The sequence below is a fragment of the Aspergillus chevalieri genome, chromosome 1 (genome assembly GCF_016861735.1).
Source record: "Aspergillus chevalieri M1 DNA, chromosome 1, nearly complete sequence".
NCBI lineage: Eukaryota > Fungi > Ascomycota > Eurotiomycetes > Eurotiales > Aspergillaceae > Aspergillus > Aspergillus chevalieri.
This window is the reverse complement of record NC_057362.1, coordinates 4,348,684-4,369,037: the sequence shown is the minus strand read 5'-3', so window position 1 is coordinate 4,369,037 and position 20,354 is coordinate 4,348,684. Positions and strand designations below refer to the sequence as shown.

Here is a 20,354-nt window from a genome sequence, read left to right as displayed (position 1 = left end):
GATAAGCCTTATCGATTGCCAGCTCACAGCCCTATGCCCTAACTGCCCTATATGGATACCATCGTCATCCTATCCGTCGCCGTTGACCAACTCCAACTCTTTCTTGTCTCAGACATTCCTCACCGTATGTGATATTTTCTTCCGAGAATTATTTACACTACGATGAGATGACAAGCGACTCTCATCGCCCTGGTCTACACCCGCTTTCGCATCTCAAAGCTGGCCCGACGACCTCCAGCTCCAAATCGACCGCCCGACCTGCATCTTCGACTGCGCAGTCATCCCCTCAAACTTTCTCCCGACCACGTCTTTCAAAGTATAATTCTATTCGCGATGATAATTTAGACAAGATCAACGACAAAACAATCACAAAACTTATACGTCGTGTTCTTTGCCCCCAGGCGAACAGCTCTTCCTCCTTGGAGGAGCTTTTACCTCCCCTCACGAGCTCCAACGATGTAGACCATCAGCTCTACGCCATTATCGCTATCATTGTCAAGGAATTCATTTATTCGTGGTATACGAAGATAACGTCCGATCAGATCTTCGTCAATGAGCTTCTCCAGGTCATTGCGCATTGTACGCGTGCGCTCGAGCAACGGTTGCGACAAACTGATGTTTCCCAGCTGGTTCTGGATGAGATTCCTGCTCTTGTCGAAGCACATATAACCTGTAATGATAACATTTCTTTGTTAACTGGTTGCTCGGTCTATTTTGTATCATTGAAAAGAATACTAATTGCGTTCAAAACCTACAGCATACCGGCTGGCTAAACAACAATCGACCCCCTCTGGATTGCCAACATCGACTCGCACGATATATCATGCATTGAACCCACATCCGGGTCTCTCGCCCATTCCGGATCCTGCTCATCCCCAGAGTATTGCTGAGCAACATGAAAATGAAGCATCATACCGACAGTTACTGGTGTACGGGACGCTGGCTGTTCTTCTTCCCACGGAAGACCTTGAAAACAGCTGTCTGCGCACCTTGCTAGGTGACATTCTGGCGGATCTCATCTTGGGAAAAGAAGTGAGTGGAAGAATATGCGAGAGATGGTTCTTGTGGGAGACAATTGCAAAACTTGTCGAAGTCAGTCAGCAGAAGCCGCGCCATGACGACAAGAACAAAGCCCAGGGACAGCCAGAGGACCGATTGAGGAAATTCGGCTTACTCTCGACTGAGGAAGAAGACCGCGATTTGTCATACATTTCTCAATCTCGAATCTCCGTGTGGATCTGGAGTGTCCTTCAATACGTCTACGTAACTTTTCTTGCTCTACGTTTTATTGCGACGGGGTTATTTCGCGTTGCATCACGACCTCAATCCACTACTTCGCGAATAAAGAAGGCCTATACTCCAAGCGCGACTGCTAGTCCAGTCAATCAGCGTCCGGTACTGGACTTTCGGCTGTTTAGCATGGTGTCGGAGCTATTGGCAGTGCCCCAACGAATGCCATGGTTGGGAGGACTTTTGGCGCTCTTTCAACATCTGGTACTGGCGGGTCCAGGGAGATTAGGAGATGCTGACAGTGTCCTTGATAGGTGAGTACTATTTTTGCCCTAGTGACCTTCCGAATTTTGTCTAGCCCTTCTCAGCCAACCACTGCCTGTTCTCTGTCTCCCTTTCATTCTTTCATTCCCCTCACCCGGCGGTGGAGCAGCGGTACGGTTCGTCATCCGAACCCATGATCTACACGGCGCTGTCAAGTACGCCCTTTGTCTCCTCCAAGCAAGAAGACATCCCAGACGGCTGCAGGAGATGGCTGCATTGCTCGCATATGGCGTCGGTCACTTGATCTGACCATGACTGCACGGTTCATCCTGGGCGTCAGGGATGTGAGCACGCTCATTGGCCATACCGTTTGTGACCGGCGCGTACTGTTATGATACGGTACCCGTATGGTTAATAACTTACTGGTAACGATACCAGTAATTACCGTTCGGGCTTTCCGTCATTGTCTTTTCTGCTCCCCGATTGTGTCGGACAGACCGAACTCCAGTTTGAGCACAAAGACGGGGCCCCTGTCAATCAACCCATTTCGACTTTCTCCAACCTTTCCCCGATTGTCGCTCTTTTTGTCTGTGGATAATGCGGTCATACCTGACCTGGACCGGCCCTTGCCGTCTCTTTCTCCAGGTTCCCTTGGGCAAATCTCGCTTCCTGGTCTTCAGGGCTTCCATTGGCGCACAATGGGATGCCCAAAATCCACACACAAAGACGAATGAAAAATCCCTCTCTTTCTCAACCCTGCCACATTTACACACAGACATCCATACGGTCAGCACAGGCCAGGATGATACATAAAATGACTGGCGACGATCACCCACGCATCAGCGGGCAAACGGCCATGCGACTTGCAAAATTTTTCGCCGTGATAGGGCCGAAAATGGCCTTTTCGCACGAACCAGCCAATCAGCGAAATTCCTGCCGTACAGGGCTTTTTGGAATTCCGGTCTGGCCTGAAGCCCCGTCAAGGCTCACTAAACCGTCTTCGGCTATATGCACCACTACTATTGATGCTTCTTATCCTCGCTATCGCCCTGCCTCTTCTAGCCAAAGAATTCCCGGGCCATACATGACAAACAATGCGGTCGATCCGCCTGGATTTTGTCATCTCCAGTTATTGGAGCATCTACTCTCGCCGTTATGATTGGCTTAAAGCTCGTGGAGGTCTGGCCAAGCAGATCTCATTAGCTCCGTGCTCGCAAAAATCTTTTTCGCTCATGCTCGAGTCAGAAAGATGCATGTCGAGCCGCCCTCGCCGTCTCCACCTCCTGGGCTAAAGTACCGCTCTCGATCGATTTACCACACCGTCTTCATTGGCGCTGTTCATTTTCGCCGTTGATTTACTATTCAATAATTTTTTTTCTTTGCTTGCTAATCCTACCAATTCGCACTAGGTTCCTGTATGAGACCATTCAGGACTATGTGTTGACCCCCGCTCTGTTGCCCCGTCTGCTTCTCGCGTCGAGGACGGCGCTTTTTCCAGTAAATGTTCCTGCGCCGCAGGGAGCGGAGCCTGGTCGAGCAGTTCAGACCCCGTTATCAATGCATCCCCCTACGTCATCTGCAGCGGAGGGCGGCAATACCAACATTACTAACAAAGGGAATGCGAATACGTCGTCGGCCGAGAACACTGGCCCATCAGTACTGGAAATCGCTGCTATCAGGCGACATTGTGCGGTCAGCATCTTGGCATTGATTCCGCAGCCAGTTACGCGGCGATTATTTGGTGCTGCACACAATAGTAGTAATAATAACAACCGCCATACCATCTCGATCGATAATAACGATCAACTCAACGGCCACGGCTATAATAACGGTTATAGTGGGCACAATGGCACTACGAATGACTCGCAGAAGCGACAAAAGTCAGAGCCAACCGTTGGTGGATCTGACAAAGAAGAAACGATCCTCATTGCGGCCATTGAGAACGAACTGCTTGATCTGCTGGAAGATGAGTACTGTAATAAGCATCTTGTGTATTCGATTATTGAGACAGTTCTGGTTAGGCTTGTTCCTGAGTTGGGTGAACGGTCTGTTGGGGAGTTGTTAGAGGATCGCGGGGTCTTGTTTTCGAGTGTTTGATTACGTTGAGGTCCTCGGTTTATAGACATGTCCATACAGCGCATTATTAACTTTACTAGTTAACCTAACTAGTTGACTACATTTATTTTGTTTCTTAGTAAGCACTGCCGTTCCCTACCGCCGCATCGACATGACATCGACGCTAGACTTCCGCAAACGAACGCCAAGCTTTCCACCCAACACCAATCATCATGACGAAAAGTGAAATGTGAAAAAGGCAAATGGTGGAAGCGTTTACGCAAGGGTCGTACTTCGCAGGCCGGTACGTCGACCGGACATCGCGACAGGGAGAACGAAGACCAGAATGGGCGTGACGGCGACGGCCAACAACAAGACTCCTGCTTCGTAGCACAACGCAGCAAGACAGTTGTCAACACAACCACGCTCCACAGCAACAGGACAATTTATCATCATAGCAAGGCCCTCAAGAAGACAGTCCTCAACTCAAACACTCTCCGTCACAGCAACCGGGCCCTACCATTGAAAGACAACAGGCCGTTTCCCACCGTGCTCAGCCAGATGTTGATAAAGATAGGTCAGATAGCCGATACCTCCAGTTCCAGCTTGTATTGATATTATCCCAGTGAAATGAACCGACTCGACGAAGAGAGAACGCTCCGCCCTTCCGATCTTTTTCGTCAGCTAGCACGTTTCATGAGGGAAAAGGATGAACAATTGTTGATTAGGTTACCCGCTCACACCACCTGGGGCAACGGGTTTGTGCAGCGTATGAGTCTCTCAAAGACGGACGAACCGATATTTTAAAGCCTCCTGGGACGGGGAATAGAAGAGAGTTGTAACGAATGACACTCCAGCTGAACAAGGAACCCCCTGAGACCATTGCCAGCTGTCAATTAGGAGCAACATATCACTGTTGGAGGTGCGAGCTAAACCATCGACTCTGAACGAGGAGGGCCGCGAAGGACTCGGAAAGATGGCCCGCGACGTAGCCAAAGAACCGTTTTGAGAACCGTATGTGACCATTCGCTCAGAGTTGGCGGAAGGCCACCTTCCCCGAATGAGGGGAACCCTCACCCTGCGAGGTGTGGATGACATTAACACCGACCCAGCGTGTGAACTGGAAAATATTCCCATGCTGCTGGACACCGGCTGTCATAGGACTTGATAACGGACGACCTTCTGCCTGATTCATTCAAACAACATCTGAATGACCCTCTTCATGATCCATACAGAAATTTTGACGAAGAAAAAGGACTAATGACATTGCAAGTGAGTTGTGATGTCGCATTCACGAATGCTATGGTGTCTGTGGAAAGTATCACAGTCATTGTTCCTCGATGGATCATGCCCAACCAGAGGTCAGGGGGTTCTGTTCGGTCAGATTGGTTGTTTTGACAGACTGAACGTACAGTGCATGCCTCGCGAATTGTTGAAAACAAAAGGGGAGGCATCGAGGAGGGAATTTGGGGGGATATTCTGTTTAAAGAACATGTAGACATGGAACTCGAGGCGTATTCTATTCAAGGAGGATGTAGGAAGTGGATTGAAAGGCAGTCAACGTTTCTCAGAGTGCAATTTCATGATACCATGTCAAGAATCAGCATCACTAGTTGAGGAGTATACTTTCATTGTCCTTCGGTGTCGGATGGTAGAGAAGTTGTTTTCTAGGCCTTTTGTTCTTTTCAAGTACATGACAACTCAGCAGTCGGTGATAAGTGAAGGAAGTTTGTAGGGCATCAAAATTACCATTGATGATAGAACGCAAAAAAAAAAAAAAAGTCGAAATCTCAATCACAGATACCTAGGACTAGCAGATATCACGCATTGAGAAGAATCCCCAGAAGCAAATTCAGATGGGTTTAAGACCGCAGAAATTTCTTTTGGGATTGTGGCGGAGATGGTCTCCACAATGAAATCGCGTCTAATAATGACCATGAGCAGGTACTATACTCCGTATACGGGATTATTATATTAAAATCGCTGTCTCCAGTAATGCAGGGGAGATATAGGTATCTGCGAGGTGCCCTCGAAGGAATGCATAAGGAATGAAGCTAGCAGGGTTCGTTTTATTGGGGCTGGGATCGGGATGCGGTGCGGTGCTTAGGGCAGGGATACATCTCTATTCGAGACACGTTCGGGTCCGGAAGATTATGATTTACTTGAGTAAAGAGTTCAATTTAAATAAATCGACGTTTATTATGTGAAAATTAAGTGCTCGCGCTCCATAGTATATAATAACTCGGTGGCCGACATGAGGGGCAAAAAGAACGACACGAGAAAAAGAAATCATTCCTTTCGCTTCGCTTTGGTTTATCGACATAGACAAACAAGCGGTGTGAAATGGAAATTAATATGATGAAATGAAAGACAAAAAAAAAAAAAAGGACCTCCATTTTACTTTTCATTTTTCGTTCCCATCCAGGGTATCCATCCATATCCATATTCCATATCCGTACACGATTGTCGGGTCCATCAGTCCATTCATGGTTCAAACCCCGAACGGAAATGAAATGATGTAAAGATGCGATTGAAAACAAGCACAAGAATAGTCAAAAAAAAAAAAAAAAGGTTGTAAGCAAAGGACACATATATGCAAATCAACCCAGCCCCAGCCTCAGCGAAAGGCAGAATATCGGCAGTGTCAGAATGTCTCAGAAGAACGAATCGAATATCATGTTCGAGTCGCCGTCGCACCGCCGAGTCAGCCGCTTAAGCTTCGAAAACATGACGCCCCGTATGTGGTTCCAATCCATAAATCGACCATTATCGGGAAGCGTGACTCAGTTGCGCGCTTTTGGGAAAATATCGCATTTGCAGTAGCACGGGAGGATCAGTTTTCGGCCGGCTTTTTCTGCGGTTCCCCGAAAGGTTAAATTCAACGGCTGTCGTCCGTCTTTGTTGATTGGTTTTAACGAGACGGAGCTGCGTATGTATAGAGACAGAGATGTAATAGGAGAATTGAAGTGTGTAAAGTATGGTAAGGAACAGGGTGGAGAGAATGTAACAAATGGAAGTGCCTTCGCAGAAGGCGTATGTATATACGCGTACACAGAACAGAGCAGAACGGGAATGGGGAATAATAAACCGAAAAAACCAAAACACAAATCGAGAACCAAAACGAAGACCAGTAAACATGAGAAAGGGAATATGCAATGTTAGGTGCCAGCCCTAAACGAGACCATGGATGCTCCTCTTCCTATTCATTTGGGAGGCCGAATCGTCGTGTTCAATCCGAGTGAATCCGCCGGGAAGCATATGGGACTGGTTCTTAGCCAAGTCCAGTCGCTCCATCAACTTTCCCATAGTAAAGTATTCTTGCGCACACAGCCCTGTTGGTTGTTGTTGGAAGTAGTTCATAACCAGCTCCAGAGCCTGTCGCGCTTCATCCTGTGTGGGGGATCCAGGAGGGCTGATTGGCGAAACGGTGGCTGATTTGGAATAAATGGCCGGATAGATTGGTCTGGCCTTGATTTCAGGGTGACTGCGATTGCGCTTGACTGTATTTGAAAGGTCTGTGACATTGTTTGTGTTGTGCTCTTCGAAAGGCGATTCGAGAATCGGGAGGGATAGCGGATGGGGCTGAGCTTGTTCGAGGGGTGACTGTTGATGCTGCTGTTGCTCGGATATCATGTTAGGATCTACCGTGCCGAACGGAAAAGTTTCGCTCCTCGGTTTGTTGGCATCCGTGGCAGAGGAAAATGGATCCGACATCAAGGATGTTGGGCTAGTCACGCCAGGCGAGAGGGAAGATGCAGTCGTATCCGGGGAAGTCATAGCCTTGTTGTTTCTTTGGTATTCTGCCAGATCGGCGAGGCTCTCTGCCAGATTCGTCTTGATGTTCTCGTGACTCTGAGTGGGGGACAAGGACGTTGGTGAAATGAATCCGGTAGGCGAGGTGGGAGAAATCAAGGTAGGAGATTGCACGGCAGAAGCCAAAGCGGAGTTGATGCTGAGACGAGTTGGACTAGTCGAGTCACTCTTGGCGCTAGCAAAGGAACTCTTTCGAGACTTAGAGCCAAGAGTATGCTTTTGCTTGAATTTTTCGAGCCATCGCGTAGTCAAGACCTTCTCTTTCCCATCAGGGCTACCACAGGTGCTTGCGAAGAACATGGCTTTCTCCCGGATTTGCACATCAGTCAGAGGGAAACCTTGCTTTTGATAATTCCTGGCCCAGTTGGATAGGGCTTTTTCGATGTCGGGAACCCTTCATTTGGTGCGCTTAATGGGAGATCGTGTTGTATCCTCTGCATTCAGGTACTTCTCCTTTTGGCGCAGAACCTTGGAAACCGTACTTTAAGCTAATGTTAGATCATGTGCTTCTCTTTTGTAAGCGGAGATGACTCTACCTTCTTTCCACACCAAACAAGGCTAGTTATCATGTTAGTCATAGTCCAATTACAAGGGCAAGGTCAAGCTTACCTCCAATATCCGTCTGCTTCGCCGTCTTATGCTCCTCATGATAAAGACACATCCGTCGACGGTCCTCATCCGTAAGCGTCCTCCGCGGCGCAGCACTACTAGTCGACGACTTACGTCCCGACTGCTGAGGCGCAACCTGAGAAACACCAGGAAGAGCAGGATGCGACGAGAGACCAGAATCCGGGAAATGCGATTGCGTTGCGATCAAGCTGGGCCATTGGTGCGACGGGACGGTCAATGGCAGCGAGGCGTATGGCGGAGGTATTGACAGGCCGTATGATGAGTCCAAGGGCATGATGGGGTGAGAGCCATAGCCCATGCTGTGGAAATCAGGAAGGGTGGGCGAGTGCTGGGAGGAATTCATGTCTCCGACTTCCATCCAAGAGGGAGGGCCGAAGTTGTTGCTGCTGTTGTTGGTATTGCTGTTGGTATTTGACCCTTGGTGGTGGCGATCTGTGTCCATTGTTTGTTGTTTCTTTCTTTGAGAGAGAAGTCGCCGAGGGTTGTGAAGAAATCAAACAAAGAGTAGTGAACAATCGAGGAGGAAACGGGGTTATTCAAGGGTAGTGAGCAGGAAGGAAAGCAGATGTAAAGCTTTACGCTGCAGTGGACAGACCAAGATGCATATTCAAGCAAGCAATGAGAGAGAAAAGATGCAGGAAGGAATCCACAAAGTCCACCGATCTTGGAAGGATTGCAGATGGATTGAATCCCGTGAGAATAGTCCACTGCAGCTGAGAGGAAGAGAGGTAAAAAAAAAATGAGAAAGTAAGAAAGAAGAAGAGCGGAGGAAGGATGTAACTATACAAGAGGGCCTGCAGGAAGAGAAATCGGAGGCGAAAAAGAAGGGGAGCAAGCAGCACGACTCGGCGGGGCGTGCGGTACGTATCTGTATGTGTATGTATCTATACGTATGGTATTATGTATGATGATCAGAGGTCAGTACGTGTTAGGCCAGTACTTGGTACGAAGTAGACAGGATGGAGAAGGCATTGTCTGTAGTGTTGCGACTTGTGCTCTAATACGGTAATATTTACATACAGAGATACATACAGGCATACATAACCGGTACTGTACATGACAGCACGAGACAAGAAAAAAAAAAAAGAAAAACACAAAATCAAGCAGAGCAGAAAAGATGGGCGATACGGGCACTGATTGGCCAGAGCGTAGATTGGGGAGACGACTGGGGTCTTTTTTAGGTTGGAGAGGTCTAATCCAATCAGAGCGCGAATTGCATACTTGACTGAGATGGACTAGTCTGGTATTATCGGGATCTGTAAGACCCTGTTCGAGTACTTCGTACAGTATTAAGAGTAAAAAGAATAATGAGACAATGGACGGAATGAACTGAACGGAATATAAATTGGGTAGGCGACTCAATAGTCAATGGATGCCCGATCTTAGTGGAGCGGAGCCTTGAAAACTCTTCAAAGAGAAAAAAAGCAATGAGTCAAGTGAAGCGTTGAGGTCCGAATCTTTTTTTTACTAGCTATTGAGTAACTCGGGGCTACTGACAGATTCTTCACAAACGAACCAATTAACCCGTTCAAGCCGCGATCCTCCATTGCCGGACGGGGAAATCCTCCAGCAAGCCAAGACGCTGTTGGAGGATGGACGGAGAGCGGATCGATGAACCCGCTGAACCTAAAGGCGCATGACATCCTGATCTAGCCAGCCACAACGGTTGCCGTACTTGTACGCTACAAGTACAGGTACTCTACCATGTGAAAGACAGATCAGGGGAAGGAGACGGAGGATATCTGTACTCAGGAATCCAGCATCAGATGTAGATCTTGGTCTTCCGGATCTGTATCGGAGATGAGCAATACTCCGAGTACGTCGAATCTGACATTGGCATACAAGTACGGAGTACTCTGCTCTGTAGACTTTGTAGAATACTCCTCAGTACAGAATTTGTACATAACTCGTCAGCCGATCTGCATGTACTTTGTAACGCAAATGACAGTCCCAGATAGCCTCCAACCAATCACGACCCTCATCATGATTTCATTTTCGTTTTTGTTACATTGGTGCAGACCAGAACCACCAATCACCGGCCATAAGCGACCATAACTGTAATACATAGCGGTAACATTACCCAGACTAGAGAAGCTAGGACCCCCGGGTGCCCCACCCCACTGCGCAGACTCCACCAGGACCCACATCACGGCCCGGCACCCTAACCCAGTCAGTCTGTATGTACGTACAACTCCAGTTAATATCGAGAAAGGAGAGATTTACTTTTGACTCTGCCCGCAACTTAAGCAGATCGAGTTTGGGAGTTTTATTGGTTGGTGCAATTGGTCATTCGATTCGCAGTATCCTCTATGTGGAAGGAGTTGTATAGTCTTCCTGTTTTGAGTAATAGTTTTCTCTTTTACTTTGTACATACTGTACACACTCATAGTTACAGCAAAGAGAGTATTCATTGCGATGCGCAGATTCGACATCCAAGCACTCGAGCTACTCTGTACCCTGCACGCCCATCATGCATGTACAGCCTTACTCAAAATAACACTAGTACCAGTCGGGTAATACGCGAAAACGTGATCGCCCCGCTGTTCGGACTGCCACGAGGCCCTCTGGCGTATTACGTATCTAAAACCTAGTAGTATTTACCAGATGTTAAGATGCTATGAGTCAGTTCAATTGATCGACTAGCAGTTGAGAGTTACCTTGTAGATGAAGAAAAGAAAAGGATTGATAAGAATATGGAGTTAGGCATACCGGAAAAGAAATAAAGAAAAGCAAGCGTCAGGAGCATTGTAAGAAAGAGTAGCTGTCTTATCCGCCGGGAGCGCCAGAAGGAAGAATGGCTTTTCTTTTTTTTTTTTTCATATCCTCGCCCCGTTATTGACATGATCAATCTTTTCTTCTCAAAGTGACATCAAGAATTGAGGATCCTTTCCTATTTACATCTAAAAATGGAGGTGCCGTCCAGTCCGTATCAAAACCGCACTCATTCCGCCCGTTTATGTATTCCAAATCCACACCCCGCAATGCAAATGCAAATACCAATTCCCCAAACAAGCAGGTTGCAAGTAGTACAGCGATACCGTATTTGGCACTTATTCAAACACAGCTGTCAGGTACGCTGGGCTTACTGCAGAATCGATTTTGTCTTTCTTTGAGGTTGGGTAGACCAGCACTGGTATGCATAGATAGTCAAGCCGGTCGGTTAGGGTAAAATAGTCACGTACCCTGCTCTGCTCTGTATCAACAGAGTATCAGGGTTGTTACAATAGTATTGCTTCTTCTGTCGGCAGTCTCGGACTTGCGATATTCATCTACTTTTTCTTCCTTTTCTACGTATCGACAGACGTAAAGAACAAAAAACAAACCATGAAAGACGAGGGATTAGATCACGATACCCGGATAGATTAGCTCCGTCTCAATCTTGAGACTGCAGAGTGAATCTCAAATCGCCGGGTGCTCGTATCATACACACACCGTACTTACTGACGTTTTTTAAGATGAAGATTCAGTCGCACTGTGTGTTTGGTGGTCTTTGCTGAACGATCTTCGCGGAGCTGTCCATACTGCCGATGCGTAAGTCACGGGTATGCCGAAAAAGAAAGTTCTTTTTTCAAATCTCTTAGCCGGCAAACTAACAGCTGCATTAATTAAGCGAATGAAGGAGTAGAAGAGAAAAGGCCGAGTACAGAGGAAAACAAATACAAGCACACACAAGTAAAAAGTACAGGCGAAAGTAAGTAAGCACTATAGTCGCATCTTCAGCAGCCGACTCCATAAAGGGCAATGCAATTTCGCAAGCACCCGGCATCGGTGCCATGGCAGTCACCTGACACAAGAAAGAATTTTCATAATTCCAATTCTGCAGGGCTCTATGTGGAAATTCCTTCCTGGAAATGAAATCTGATTGATCGATTCCGGCTTAATATATTAGTGTGTGTTATTATATTAAATCAAGCATGGTTTGGTATAGGTCAATGGAGGTTGCATTACATTGCAGTGCATTGCATTAATCCATTTAATCCAGGTAAAGAGGCTGTGCATTAGCATAATACACCTGGTATTTATACGAGTATGGAGTAAATACGAGTAGTCCGTACATACACAGACCAGGATCACCAGTCTGTACAAGTACATGTACAAGTACAGGAACTCCGTACGATTATCCTTCGGGTAGATCGGCGTATTGCGGATGATGCTCAGTGATATCTCCGCACAGCTCCGTCTATACAGTACATACTTGTAACAACTCGGTACGGTACTGGTACATAACAATACAGAACAGGTCCTGTACGAGTACTACTGCCTATTAAGAATAGGATCATCTAGATAACCTACTAAACCGCCAATAGTCCACTTCCTGACAGCTCTCAAGCCCGCATAGGCCGCTTCTTAATGATGTGCCGTGTTAATCAAGGCAGGTCAGGCCATTTATTGATCTTAACTTGGAGGAGTATAGTTAGGGATATTATACGGAGTAGTATCTGTACATAGGACTCGATCAAGGAGTTATGCCATGTTCTCACTGGCCCCTAACTAACCCTGCTGCTTTTCAGCATAGATATTATTACTAATAGTACCAAGTACTACAACCTATCAAGTATTACTACCACTGGCAAACCGTGTTTTACACAAAGATTACACAAGAGCCGAGCCTATACTCGATCCTCGCACAGATTTCGAGTATCCTGGGTGTCATTGCAATATGGATGTCAGGGCACGACGGACCTGCCCCGAATCCCGATCTAGAAATCGAAACCTACGCGTCAGGATCAGACATGTCAATACAGCCGTTGATGATGGGCCCGGTCTAGAATTAGGGGCCCTTTCCTTTTTCCCTTTTCTTGCGTGGACGAGGCTGAGTCTGGATAAGGAGAAATCGTACGGAGTACTTGTATGGAGTAGAAGATGGATCCGATTGACTTTCAGAACTTTTGTTTCTCGTTTTCGTTTGGAAGCTATATATGGAAATCGAAGTCATTTGGTTTCTCAGATGACCTCAAAAGGAAAACACGCCAGTCCCTCAAACAAAAAAAAAAAAAGGGACGTTACGAATAAAAGACGACTGGACATAAGTACATACAAGTTAATTCATCATTTCAAATCATCCCTATCCCGAACAAGTAACTATGCCATGCCAGCTTGTTACTGGCTGCATAGATAACTCTCCCTGTTCCCCTCCTCATCAAACTCTGTCGCACTTTCTTTCTCGCCGAGATCAATCGCACAAGAGCCGGGCCTGCTGGGCGCTGAGGTTGGTCGAAGAATATATCCCGCGAGACACACCAGCACGGGTTCCCGGAGAATCTCCCTAGAGCGCGATTGGCCCGCGGCTCTCTCCGGGTTTTGGAAGGTCAATTTCGAGGTCTCCCTTTACCGCTTGATAATCGACACTGCGGCCAGTTAGCATCCTCTGTTTTACTGCTCGTGCATGGGATTACCCACCGATATCCTCATCAGCAAGTTCGTGCGTAAGTCCGACACGCTGCGGTTGGTGCTTGACCGAGCGTCCGTACACAATCGCTTGCTTGAACTGTTCCTTGATCGACCGATGGATGGAATTACACTAGCACGTAGTCAGTATTACTCATCACAAGAACCCCAAGCCGCGAGGTACGTACAAAGTCTTCGACTGTACAAGCATTGGCCCGAAGCACAACGGGTGCCGTGTAATCCGGCGCCTTGCCCTTGGGCTTGGTGTAAATTCTCCGCAAATTGAGCTTCTCCCACATCTGTTCCAACAATTCATCGACGTTCCAGCCGTGCTCGGAACTGATGGGGCAGGCGTTCGGAATACGGTAAAGAAGATCCAGCTCCTCGATTGTGATGGAGTCAATCTTGTTCAACGCATAAATTACGGGGATGTAGCTTCGGCTCTTGGCTTCCAGGACGTCAATCAGGTCGTCAATGGTGGCGTCGCAACGAATGGAGATATCGGCCGAGGAAATCTTATATTCGTTCATGACAGCTTTAATTTCCTGTGAGAAAGCGAATTAGCCGCTGCAAAACCCGCAAAACCCGCAAGAAATGAGCCACTTACGTCGTGATCAATATGGGTCAAGGGAACGGTGCTTGTAATTGCGATACCACCCTTGTCCTTCTTCTTGAAAACAATGTTGGGAGGCTGCTTGTTGATACGGATACCGAACCCTTCCAATTCGTTTTCAATAACCTTCTTGTCGACTAGAGGCTTGTTGACGTCGAGGACGATGAAGATAAGGTTGCACGTCTTCGACACCGCAATAACTTGCCGACCACGACCTTTACCATCCTTGGCACCCTGAATAATACCCGGAAGATCGAGAATCTGAATTTTGGCGCCATTGTACATCACTTGTCCAGGAACGGTAGTCAAAGTTGTGAATTCATAGGCGGCAGCTGCAAGACCTAGTCAGCTAACCCTACTTTCCGAATGAAAATACCGTTGTTTCGCACTAACCTTCGGAGTGCTGGCCTGTTAATCTACTCATCAGAGTACTCTTTCCGACGGACGGGAAGCCAATGAAACCGCTGTCCAGGTCAATATCGTTCGTTCGACTAATGCGGGAATTTCAGAAATGACCTACACACTCGCGACACCGGTGCGGGCAACATCGAAACCAGCTGAAAATCGCGCCCGTTAGCATATGATATCGGATATGTACAATGAGAAGCACGTACCGCCACCTCCTCCGCCGCCTCCGGACGGGGTCAAGAGTTCTCTCTTTAGCTTCGCCAGCTTAGCCTTCAACTGTCCTATACATCCCGTCAGCTACAATCCGGTTTTGTTCTTTTGAGTCCGTGCGCGCATACCCAAGTGGAAGGAGGTGTTCTTGTTCTTTTGAGTCCGAGCCATCTGCATAATAATTAGTACGCAAATTCTTATGCGCGCAATGGTCGAATCGCTTCGGCACGAACCTCGTCCTCGATTTGCTTGATCTATAGGAGAACATGGTGTTAGTCAAACTCCTCCTGCAATGCTTTTCGACATTCGGGCGACTGAAAAAAAGACGAGGTGAAAAAGAATGAGCAACCTACCTTATCCACAGTGGTCGACATCTTGACGGTATGGTACAAGGGTCACCCTCTGTCTCTCGTATACAAAGATGCGATAAATTTCTTTGACTCTTCAAAAGCTGGCTTGCAATGCTGCGCAGAGCCCGTACGTCAGTTTTCAAAAATGATATGGAAACTTTGATTGTGGCCGCCACTTCCATTCGCCGGTTTAGTCAGGCGGAGTGGCGTGCGTGCCTTGTCGCCTCAGGCTTCAAGGCCGCATCAGGCACCTTATCGCTTATCTTCGGATGGCGTGCGAAGTCGCCGTTCTCTCCTGAAGACGCCGACCCGATCGGACTTTTGCGATATACTTGCTGCTACATCTCCTACATTCTTTTAGCTGTATACTCTCAGGAGAATCTACACCGCATTCATTTGTCTGTATCACTGCTGGGGAAGGACCGGTGTGACGTATGTGCAATTTGATCCTCGATATAAAGCGCAATTGACCTTGTGGTCTGGCTCTTCGCAGTCCTTCTTTCCTTCCGTCCTTCTGCTCGATATACTCCGGACCGCGTTTATCGGCGATCTCATTCCTGAAGTACTACTCTATCGATAACCATAAATACCTCGAACATCTATACAACCTTGCGCGAAACACCTGAACTTATCAAGTCCCTACAACTGTTATCGTCTATCAACATGCCCTACATCAGCAACGGATCCGTGTCCCCTCCATCCATCCCGAACCAGAATCCTACTCCTCCCCCAGACACTGCTTTCGAGAAGCTCGTCCACGATCTTAGCGCCGCATTAGGGCCAAGCTCGGGGCTTGATTCGGATGATGTCGACCCACTCGACATCCAGCGCCTGATGGAGGACTATGCCTCGAATTCGGAAGAATGGGCACAATATGCTTTGGGGGATATCAGTCGGCCGTACACAAGGAACCTCATTGACGAGGGGAATGGGAAGAGTAACTTGGTAAGTGGCACTTGACGACCGAGGACCAGGTGGTTGAATCAGCTGTACCACTGGGTCACATGCTAATGCCTCGCTTTCACCAGCTTATCTTAGTTTGGAGTCCTGGGAAGAGTAGTGTAATCCACGATCATGCTAATGCGCATTGTGTCATGAAGGTAGGCATCGCTTGTCGAACTCAGAGCACCTTGGTCTAACTGACGTTTATAGATCCTCAAAGGGACCCTCCAAGAGACCCTCTATTCGTGGCCAGATCAGGAGAAGGTCGAACACGGACAAGTATCACCTCCACAGGTGAGGAGGGAGACTCTTTATGGCAAAGACCAAGTCACCTACATGTCCGATGAAGTACGTATCTCTACATCACTGGTATCTTAATTGAAAATTAACTTGGTCCAGTTGGGGCTTCACAAGATCTCCAACCCCGATCCGGACAACTTTGCCGTCTCATTACACTGTAAGTATTGCGTTTCTATCCATTTCCTGTCCGGTACTGACCGTTACAGTGTATACACCACCTTACGCTGCTTTACACGGTTGCTCCATCTTTGACGAAAAAACCGGCAAAGCAAAGCATATCAATCAGAATAACTTCTACTCGGTACGAGGAGTGCGAAGCTAGATGGATCGTGCCGCCTAACGATATTATCCGCCGACCACTTGATGTTGGCTACGGCTGTCCAGCGATTGAGCGCTCGACAGCTTCTTCGTGGACATGATTGGGAGACATGGAAGATTACGCCGTAACGACTTTCGTTTGCTGTGCTTGGCGAATATTCATTTGTATATGCTTATCTCTTGGATGGCGCAGTCACTGTTCAAGTGAAAGCAATTCTGTTGTGCATTATTCTTAATAGTTAGTTTTGCCTAGAATGGATACCCACCTTATCGATTCTCATCCCTTCATTGCCAAGTATTCTTATGTCACTTTGCAGGCCATATCTGACTAGTCCCATTTGCATGTCTCTGTTCCTACGTTTTTCCGGACTAGTCGTTTGCCTGTCTCTGGATACGGAAGGTTCCAGGATCAGGCAGATTCACAGCGGTACGATCACTAGGGCATAATTATCGCCGCCTTCTTCCTCAAACCATATCCCACGTTATATGGTTTTTATTGAATGTTTCAACTAGGCCACCTGATTATATATAACGTACTCCACATGCGAATGTAACACACGGGCGAATGTAACACGAAATCGCTCCGACGCGACTTCCGATTTCTACTACAAATTTCACCACACCCAACGATGCCTCAGAAACATGATGAAAGCCAAGTAATATTGGCCCTTCAAGCTATGCAAAATGATAAAAATCTAAGCGCTCGAGCCGCTGGCAGGATCTATCACGTGGATCATGTGAAGCTTAGTCGCCGCCGGCGTGGCATGCAATCACGATGCAATATATCAGCCAATTCACGGAAGCTCACTGATCTAGAGGAATCAACGATTGTCGAACACATACTTGATCTAGATTCCAAAGGGTTTCCTCCTCGGTTGTCTGGTGTGGAAGATATGGCCAACCGACTACCGACTACTCACAACGCGCGACGCGGGACGCGTTGGGGTAAACTGGGCTAGCACCTTTGTCAAACGGCACCCAGAGCTCACAACTCGTTTCAATCGGAAATATGACTATCAGAGGGCTCTATGCGAAGACCCAGAAGTTATTTGTCGTTGGTTTACACTTGTTCAAAACACAATTGCGAAGTATGGCATCCAGGAAGCAGATATCTATAACTTTGATGAAACTGGGTTTCAGATGGGAGTGATCTCGACTACAATGGTTGTCATAAGCTCTGAACAACATGGAAAGGCAAAAGCAAAACAGCCTGGCAATCTTGAACACTGCTGACGTCCTTACAAAAGGCACGAGGAAGATAATGCATAAGATGGATTTGATGGAAGCAGAGATTCATGATCTTCGGGCGGCAAACGAGGCCCTTAGCAAACGCCGGAGGGCTAAAAAAACACGTCTAAGGAAAGGAGGGTCGCTTTCAATACTGGAAGCTCAGGAATTAGGGGATCAAATGGAGGTTGAGGTGCAACTAAAGGAGGAAACACGCATTAGGGCTGGTCGGCGACCGCGGACTGAGACACGCGCGCGGCGCTGTGGCAATTGCGGAAAGGCCGGACACAATGCGCGTTCCTGTCAGATAGTAGTAGAGACGTCTGAGGAAGATGATTCTGAATAATTTTAATGGAATTTTAGTGCATTGGTGGAGATGTTGGAGTTAACATCGCGGCGGAGCGATTTCGTGTTACATTCGCCCGTGTGTTACATTCGCATGTGGAGTACGTTATTATTATTATTATTATTATTATTATTCATACACGCATCTGTCAGCCCTATAGGCCGAGTGGCGGCAGGTCCTGCGGGGCAGCCGGGTAAGCCGCCGTAATGGTAGTCTCTATGTACATCGTCGCCTTTATACACATATCCTGATATCTCATTCCGCTTGTTGTATATCCCGTGCTGCTGGTTTTCGTGCTGCTGTTCCCATGGCCACGAAGATCCATGGGATTGTTGGATACTGTCTCGTTTCCTTCCCTACTTCTGCAAGCGTGTAACCTCGGCTGTGCTATGTTGCCGGTTGCCCCAAGTCTGTTGTTGTGACTCGGTATGTGGTTGGTAGAGTTTGAAACTGGCCTAGGAGGCCTGTTTCAAGCATGAAGCGCACTGCTTTTGGTACCAGGTCTGGCTGTGTTAGGTAGGCCCGGTAATCCAGCTCCCGCCTTGATCCCTGTGTGAGATGGCGCATCCGGGGTCCTGCCTGGTTTGTACAGTGGAGAAGAACGTGGCGTATATCTTGAAGGCCACGTCCACAAGAGCATTCAGTTGATTCCATAGCGTTAAAGGTGCCAAGATAACTAGCCAGCGCAATCTTCCCAGTTTGCATTTGAATGAGGACTGATGTGGCGGCTCTTCGTAGGCCTTGATATAGTTGCATCGGTGCTTTTGAGGGTTCTTTCCATAGACGACGGAGGGAGTTCCCATGGGTGGAGGTAGCCCATTCAGACTTCCATGCACTTGCTGCTTCTATGCAGAGGGTTCTTCGGATGCTAGCTTTGAGAGTGAGCTCCTCCACACCGTTGGGGTTGGGTGCTGGGGAGTTAGCGGCTTCTTTTGCAAGAGCATCAGCATACTCATTGCCATAGATGCCTTCATGACCTGGGAGCCAATACAGCTGTATATCCCAGCCGCGCTCCTGTAGTTGAGATGCAGTGCGTGTAATCTTGCTCAGGATATATTGGCCAGAAGACCTTCCTGGAGCTGAACATGCTTGAATTGCCGCCTGATTGTCTGTAAAGATGATTGCTGTATAGGCCCGATGGGAACGTTGTGATGTCAGTCTGAACATGTTGCCTATTTGGGTGAGAGCCATCTCTATGCCTCGCAATTCCGCTGCATATACAGTATGAGTAGCTGGGAAGCCAATGTGAACTGCCTGGCGCCCTAGAGGTGAAACCACTGCTGCCCCAACTCCCTGTTCTGTCAAGCTGCCATCTGTGTATGCAATGATGTCAGCGCCGCTATGTACAGCGGCTTGGTGAGCTGTTAAGGCATCTTCCCGAGTTTCTGCTATGTGGGATTCCAGACCTGACCACCATAGAGGGGTCACATGTGGGTGTATAACCTCCAGTCTGTTCTGAGGGATTGCAATTCGCCGTCCCCACCGTTCTAGCGGTGATGTCAGAGGGTCGTGTTCTGGGGTGGTGGCCCATTGCATGTGTCGCCGTCGTTCCCATGCATTCCTTGGTGCTGGTCGTTGGCCAGAGTGGCGTATCTCAATGAGGGTGGCCATAAGGGGAGAGGTGGCTATCCGGAGATATGATTCTTTAGCCGCGCGTTCCAGTGCAATCATTGGAGGAAGTATGTTGAGACATATCTCTAAAGCAGCTCGAGAGGTTGTTCTGAATGCACCAGCAATCCTATAGAGGGCCTTGTGCTGGATAGATTCCAAGGCTTTCCTAGCAGCATTTTCTGCCGCCTTGAAGCCCCATCCAGCCCGTATGAACCATGTGGAACTGGCAAATGTGATCTGTGGCCACAACACTGCCGTGTACATTTGGCGGAGATGGGATAGGGTAATTCCCCAGGTTGAGCCTGCTATGGAGCGGAGCGCTGATTATATATATATATATATTCTCTTCTTTATTGACACTTCTCATGATCAACATCTTCACTATACTATACTTTATCCTGAAGCACCCAGTTTTCAAAAATCACCCAAAGCTTCAATGACGCCAATATGAATGCCAATAGCACGGAAAATTCTCGGTAAACCCTCTCTTCCTGTTTTTCCTGTTGACACTTTCCAGCTAACAGTGCCTGTTTCTAGTAGAGTTTCTCTTGCTATATAGTTTCCCGCTGCAAAAGAGACTGACTGCCAGACTGTGGACGGATCTGCTTGCCGACGTTTTTCATACGATACTCGATGAGAATGGATCGCT

General features: G+C 47.7%; 5 protein-coding genes across 5 annotated transcripts; 2 read left to right on the top strand and 3 right to left on the bottom strand.

The window, feature by feature from the left end:
• Nucleotides 1-167: 167 nt before the first annotated feature.
• On the top strand, nucleotides 168-3,591 carry ACHE_11493A (PXA domain-containing protein; the record flags this gene model as incomplete). Its single annotated transcript, XM_043276068.1, has 3 exons — nucleotides 168-672; nucleotides 758-1,544; nucleotides 2,904-3,591. The coding sequence occupies 3 exons, from the start codon at nucleotides 168-170 to the stop codon at nucleotides 3,589-3,591; spliced, it is 1,980 nt and encodes a 659-aa protein (XP_043132613.1).
• A 3,129-nt stretch (nucleotides 3,592-6,720) lies between these two features.
• ACHE_11492S (uncharacterized protein) lies at nucleotides 6,721-7,662 on the bottom strand (the record flags this gene model as incomplete). The annotated part of the gene is made up of 1 exon (XM_043276067.1): nucleotides 6,721-7,662. One exon carries the CDS (start codon nucleotides 7,660-7,662, stop codon nucleotides 6,721-6,723), a length of 942 nt encoding a protein of 313 aa, XP_043132612.1.
• A 96-nt stretch (nucleotides 7,663-7,758) lies between these two features.
• ACHE_11491S (uncharacterized protein) lies at nucleotides 7,759-8,434 on the bottom strand (the record flags this gene model as incomplete). Its single annotated transcript, XM_043276066.1, has 3 exons — nucleotides 7,759-7,843; nucleotides 7,899-7,920; nucleotides 7,972-8,434. The coding sequence occupies 3 exons, from the start codon at nucleotides 8,432-8,434 to the stop codon at nucleotides 7,759-7,761; spliced, it is 570 nt and encodes a 189-aa protein (XP_043132611.1).
• Nucleotides 8,435-13,320: 4,886 nt separating this feature from the next.
• RBG1 (GTP-binding protein RBG1) lies at nucleotides 13,321-14,985 on the bottom strand (the record flags this gene model as incomplete). The annotated part of the gene is made up of 10 exons (XM_043276065.1): nucleotides 13,321-13,340; nucleotides 13,393-13,513; nucleotides 13,569-13,925; nucleotides 13,988-14,325; nucleotides 14,387-14,457; nucleotides 14,514-14,550; nucleotides 14,608-14,682; nucleotides 14,740-14,782; nucleotides 14,845-14,865; nucleotides 14,965-14,985. 10 exons carry the CDS (start codon nucleotides 14,983-14,985, stop codon nucleotides 13,321-13,323), a joined length of 1,104 nt encoding a protein of 367 aa, XP_043132610.1.
• A 639-nt stretch (nucleotides 14,986-15,624) lies between these two features.
• On the top strand, nucleotides 15,625-16,525 carry CDO1 (putative cysteine dioxygenase Cdo1; the record flags this gene model as incomplete). Its single annotated transcript, XM_043276063.1, has 5 exons — nucleotides 15,625-15,906; nucleotides 15,990-16,061; nucleotides 16,114-16,251; nucleotides 16,303-16,360; nucleotides 16,410-16,525. The coding sequence occupies 5 exons, from the start codon at nucleotides 15,625-15,627 to the stop codon at nucleotides 16,523-16,525; spliced, it is 666 nt and encodes a 221-aa protein (XP_043132609.1).
• Nucleotides 16,526-20,354: the final 3,829 nt, after the last annotated feature.